At 58.2% G+C, this 6,000-nt stretch overlaps 1 protein-coding gene across 2 annotated transcripts; it reads left to right on the forward strand.

Moving 5' to 3' along the window:
* Positions 1–1,321: 1,321 nt before the first annotated feature.
* Positions 1,322–4,107, forward strand: RASL12 (RAS like family 12; the record flags this gene model as incomplete). 2 transcript variants are annotated; one of them, XM_080626793.1, is made up of 5 exons in its annotated part: positions 1,322–1,451; positions 1,564–1,620; positions 2,646–2,719; positions 2,811–3,001; positions 3,723–4,107. In XM_080626793.1, 5 exons carry the CDS (start codon positions 1,343–1,345, stop codon positions 4,105–4,107), a joined length of 816 nt encoding a protein of 271 aa, XP_080482919.1. The 2 variants fall into 2 exon arrangements, with proteins under 2 accessions (XP_080482919.1, XP_080482918.1); XM_080626792.1 differs by lacking the exon at positions 1,564–1,620 and having other exon boundaries at positions 1,343–1,451.
* Between the last annotated feature and the right edge of the window lie 1,893 nt (positions 4,108–6,000).

Below are 6,000 nucleotides of genomic sequence, written 5' to 3' on the forward strand. Positions count from 1 at the left end.
CAGCAGGTTCCCCAAATACCTCAGTTTAGGGGAGAAGGTGAGAGCTTTGTGCTTGTGTTACCATCACTGATCCTTACTGGTACCCAGCTTGAAGTACCGCATTTAGCTCCAGTTGCCTTTAAGCATCCTTGACCTGTCCAAAGGGAGTTTAGTGGTCCCCAGAGGGGCTCTGCTTCCCACAGGGGAATGATCCCCGTGGTCCTCATCCCGGGGCTTGCAGGGACTTCCACACTCCCAGGCTATTTTGGGAGGGTTTAAAAATATCCTGCCTGCATTAACGGGCAATAATCCCAATGGAGCAGCAGCCCCGCATGGCCATGGAGCTGCCTTCACCCCCTGGCCCTGGATACAGCCCCCCTTAGGGCCAGCGTGGGGGCCGTATCCTGCATCCCGGCTGCTGAGTCCCATCCCGAATGGCTGTGATCACCATGACAACGCTGACTTCAGCCTCCACCACCCACTCAGGCTCGGAGCCCACTGGGTGCTGGCTGATGGCTGGGTGCAGGCAGCGGTGAGTACTCCCCGTGCTCCCGTTTTCCCTCGGGATTGCACCTTTTGGGTGGAAAAGGGTTTCCCCCCCGCTCTGCCAGCAGCAGGAGGTGCACCCAAATGAGCCATGCATGCGGTGGGCAGGGTGGATGCACGGGCAGCATCGCTCCTGTGTGCTGCTCTGCCTGCGGGAGGTGTCATGAGTGCACCGGCCTCAGCCAGGGAGGTGGGAACCAGGCTTTGGCTTGCTGGGGTCATGGAAGGTGCTGGGACGCGATGAAGCGGAGGGGCACAGGAGGGGGGTTGGGACACGGCGGGCGGTGGGACGCGGTGAGGCGGGCACTGACTGCAGCCACGATGTGCTCTGGGACCGGGGTCCGCACCCGAAGCGCCGGGAGCTCGGGGGCCCGTCCTCGGGTGCCGGGCAGCAGCGCGTCCATCGGCGCCGGCGCGGAGCATTCCTTACAAGGAGCTTGGCTGGAGCCCGAGCGGCGGGAGCCGCGCTCGCCTCCTCCTGCCTCATTCATCCGCTCCGGGAGCACTGGGGCTGCTGCTCCCCAGGCCCCCCGAGAGCCCCGCGGCTCCTCCGGAGCAGGGCTTTAAGGTGGGAGCCCGCGTTTCTCTTCTCTTGCTGGGGTGCAAAGGGCGGGCAGAGGGACGCGGGGTCCCTCTCTTTGCTGGGGGGGGAGCGGGGATGCTGCCGCCGGCCGCTGCGCCTGCAGGATGCGGATGGAGGAGAGGGGATCCCCGCTCCCCGCAGGCTGGGGCACCCCACTGGAAGGTCCCCACCGGGGATGGCAGCGGGTGCCCCACATCGCCCCCCCCCCCCCCCGTCTCTCCCATAGGACTGAGGATGTCCTCGGTGTTCGGCAAACCCCGAGCCGGCGGCGAGCGGCCGCCCCAGAGCCCCCTCGGCGAGTGCAACGTGGCCATCCTGGGGTGCCGCGGGGCGGGCAAGTCAGGTGAGGCGGGCGCCCCGATGCCACGGGGATGGGCGGGCATCAGGGTGGTGCTGGGGTGCCGGTGCCGTGGGGGGGGGACACCGGCCTCACCTGCCTCTTTCACCTCCTGCAGCTCTGACCGTGAAGTTTCTAACCAAGAGGTTCATAAGTGAATATGATCCGAACCTGGGTAAGATGCTTCCTTCACGGGTGTTGCCCCTCCATGAGCTCCCATGGAGCATCCTTCCCGTTCCCGGCATTTCCCACGAATATGGCATTGAAGGAGAAAAAAAAACAGCACCCAAAATTACATGAAAACCAACAGAAGGGCTGGATGTGATCCAAACCGCCTGTACAAACAATGTCCCATCACCCCGAAGACTGACAGCAGAGTTATCGGGAGTCCTTGGGGAGCCTCCTGCTCGCTCCTGGGGTGTCAGGCAGGGAAGGGCTGGGACAAGGGGGCTGCAGAGCGGGTGGCCCCAGGGGCTGCGCTCTGCAATGAGCAGTTCTGGGCATTATTTTCCACTTGTTTGAGTAATTAATCCCTATTTTCCTAGGCTGGACTCCAAGGCGCAGGGAAGAACCAGGAATGATTTATCGGGGACATTAGGGAGATATGGAGCTTATCCAGGAACCGACTTCAGCTCCTCATAACTCAGTGACTCTTAGGAAAGAAGGACAAATCCTTTCCTTCTCGGATCTGTTTTAGGAATGTGGTTTCATCTTCCCACGTCAAAACCTTTCCGAAACGCATCCATTAGGACCAGCCGGGAGAAGGCATCTTTCTCCCAGGGGAATGGCTCAGCGGCTCTTGCCTGCCCTCCTTCCAAAGGAAAGGGGTGCTGCTTTTGCTTGATTTATTGGGAAACAGCCCCAGTGTCAAGCCCCGGACTCCCTTTATCTCGCCATGTCGTGGCATTTAGATAAGGGCTGAGCCCTGGGTGCAGTGACGGCTGCGCCAGGCTCCTTCCCTCCCTCCTTATCCCATGGGAGCCCACACTTGCAGCATACCAGGAGAAATAACTGTTCCTAGCCAGGCTTCCCAGCAGCATCACCACCAGTCCCCCAAAGTAATGTCTTAGGAAGGAGCAAGGTAGGAGGTGTCAGATGCTGAGATTTTTTCCCTGGTGTCCCAAGCATCCAGGGCTTTGCTTGGCTTTGGAGCAGATCGGATACCCCAGCCCATCCTCACAACCGCCCTTCTCCTTGCAGAGGACACCTACACCTCGGAGGAGCTGGTGGACCAGCAGCCTGTGCTGCTGAAGGTGATGGACACGGCTGACGAGGTGAGACACCAGGGCAGCGCTGGTGCCAGCTGCCTGCTGTGACCCGGCTGGATGCGGCTGGACCATGGCTCAGCCGCTCCCTTGCCTCCAGGACGGTCCTGGGAATTGCGAGCGGTACCTGTGCTGGGCCAGCGCCTTCCTCGTGGTGTACAGCATCGATGACAGGAAGAGCTTCGAGGGCTGCCAGCGCTACCTGGAGGTCCTGGCCCTGCATGCGAAGGGCTGCCAGAGCCGCTGTCCTGTGCTTCTGCTGGGCAACAAGCTGGACATGGAGGAGTACAGGTACTGGGCATGGGGCAAGGCTGTCTTTTCCCGGTGGGAATTGCTCACAGATTCGCCCCCCATCCCTCCAGCTGGGATGCAATATCCAAATCTGATTTCTGTTGTGGGTATTTCCACCCCCATTGGTACGTGCCCGTCCTCCCACATCTCCGAGGTTCCTGCCTGGGGGATGCTGTATTTATTTTGAGGCCATTGGTATTTTCAGTGGGATGTTTTTTGGCTCTGTGGTTGGGCAGAGTCACCGTCCCCAGGCAGGGCTTGAGCCTGCTCCAGCTCCTCGCTCCCCTCTGGATGTGCCCTTTCCCTGGAGCCCTTCCTCCCCGGTCCCGCTGCCAGCACTTCACATTCCCGGCATGGTTTTCTGGCCTTTTGTGCTGTTCTGGGGCTGTGCTGAATGTTGGTCCCACGGATCCTTGAGTCACACACGCTGCTGACCCACCCTATGCTCCCAGCATGGAGGCTTCCCTGTCCCCACAGCACAGGCTGTTTCCTCCCTGCTTCTCAGTGCCATCGCATCCCTGGCGTGGGAGGTTGCATGATTCCCCAGGGACCTTTGGGAAAGGCAAAACAATTTGGGACTCATGTTCCCTCCTTGTCCCAGGAGCTGAGCCCGGTGCTCACCAGGATGCAGGATCCATTGCTCCCCACCTGCATCCCTCACTCCTCTTTTGGCTGGTTGCATCCCCTCGGGATGCTGCAGCCACCCCCTCGCTCTCGCCAGGCAGGTGCCCGCAGCCGAAGGGCTGTCCCTGGCGCACCAGTTCGGGTGCCTGTACTACGAGGTGTCTGCATGCCAGGACTTCGCAGGGGTGCAGCACGTGTTCCACGAGGCCGTGCGTGAGGTGCGGCGCCAGGCGCAATGGAACCTGCCCCTGCGGCCGCTCTTCATCACTGAGGAGCGGCCGTGCCTGCCCGTGGCCACGCCGGTGGCACTGCCCGCCCGGCACGGCCTGGCCAGCTGCACCTTCAACACCCTCTCCACCGTCAACTACAAGGAGATCCCCTCGGTGGCACAGGCCAAGCTGGTCACTGTCAAGTCATCGCGGGCGCAGAGCAAGAGGAAGGCTCCCACGCTCACCCTGCTGAAGGGCTTCAAGATATTTTAGGCAGCATCCCTGCTGCAGAGGGAATGAGGAGAGACTCTGTTCCCCTGGCTCTGGATAGACCAAGACTATCCATGATGGACTGATGGGCTGCTGGTGGGCAGGGCAAAGCCTGTGGTGGTGATTTGGTGAGCAGACAGGGTGCTGAGAGCCTGAAATTAGTCCGTGGCATCACCCCGCCTGCCCCTGCCCTGGCTCCTGACCCCTCTGGCTGAGCGCTGCCGCAGTGTATGCATCCTGTCCTGCCAACAGCACCAGGGACCAGCCTGGCTTTCCACGTGGATCCAGGCAGTTCCCGGAGTGGCCAGAGCTATGGGCACAACTGGGATGGTGACAGCTGTCCCCAGGGACCCCCAGCCAGCTCAGAGCACAGCGATGGGTGCCCAGGAAGGGGGAATCAATCATTAATGAAGCACGGGGGCACCCACATTGCTCCTCTCACCACGGGTACCCTCACAGAGCAATAAGTAAGAGGAATTTTTGGGTATTTTTAATCCAAGGTGCAGATACTGTTTAAGCCAACTAAGGGCCTCAGGTGTCCCGAAACCAATTCCCATGCATCAAGTAAGTCATACTGAGACAGTTGGGTTTTAATCCACTTTTTACACTATAGCGTTCCTTTTCAAAGGCTTTGCAAGGAGAGATGCTTCACTGACGAGGACGCGCTCCAAAAAGCCTTTGTTTAAAAGACTGATGTGTTTAAAACATGTCTTCAGTTATTTCATGGCTTCTACGTGTGCCCAGTGAAGGGCATAAAGTGGATCCCAAACCAGACCAGGCTCTGCCTGTGCCCAAGCCAGGACCAAGGGCTGTGTGCTCAGCTTCATTTGCTGTGTCAAGTTAAACGTCCTGCTTCTCCCTGGAGCTGCAGTTACTCTGCAGAGTAACACATCACGTGTATATTTGTACATAAAGCATATATATATCTGACCTTACTGACAGAGATTCAATATGGGATTTCAATCAACCACTTTGGAAAGTATTTTAATAAAGATTATTTCTGAAAAGAACAAAAGTACCTCCGTGTCCACGTGGCTGTTTTCCTGATTGGACAGGACAGTGTGTTCCCTGGCTGACGGTGTGTTCCCACACCTCCTGCCCTTTGTCCTGGCTCAGCTCCAGCCTGGGTGCAATGGGATGAAGGCAGCACGGGAGAGAAGGCTGGAGGCACTGAGAGCAGCAGGTAAAGACCAGCCAGCCGGGAGCTGAACCAGGGAGGCCCAGGTTTGCAAGTCCAGAGCTGCTTGTGCTGGTGCAGCTCTGCTGCTGCTTTTTATTCTCTTTTGTTTCCACAGGCTAAACTGTGTTTTTAAACTTCCATCACTATGAATCAAGACATTCATCCTTTAGGGCCTGAATGGTTCGACTTAAGCTGCTGTTACAGGGCGTCCTCAGACTTCTCTGTGTACAGAGAAGTGACGGTCCCATCCTTCCACTGCACCATGACTTCTCCTGATCTCTGATCCTGGGGCACCGGATCCTCCTTCCGCAGCTCATTCGGGCTGCATTCCTCCACAGGGACCAGGGCTTGCTTGACTTCCAGGTCTGCCTGCTGAGTTGTCTGCTCTGCTGCGCTGCACATGTGGCTCTTCCTTTTCCTGCAGAGAAGGGATAGAAAGGAAAGACTGAGTGAAGCAGCAAGCCCAGCAGACACCTGGGGTAAGTATCTACTTGCAGAGATGGTTCCATCCAGCTCTTCACACCTTGGCTTTGGGAACACAGCAGCTGCTTGTGGGAAAACCAGCTGCACTGTGTTGTGTTAAGAGGTCCGCGGTGTTTGAGTTGTGAGTTTACACTTGGAGAACACACAGCACACCACGGTGAGGCAGCAACAGCCAGTAAACCGTCATTAAACAAGTGTGGCAGACTTGGGACATCAGTTCTTTTTCTCTCATT

This window comes from Psittacula echo (assembly GCF_963264785.1).
Source record: "Psittacula echo genome assembly, chromosome: 10".
NCBI lineage: Eukaryota > Metazoa > Chordata > Aves > Psittaciformes > Psittacidae > Psittacula > Psittacula echo.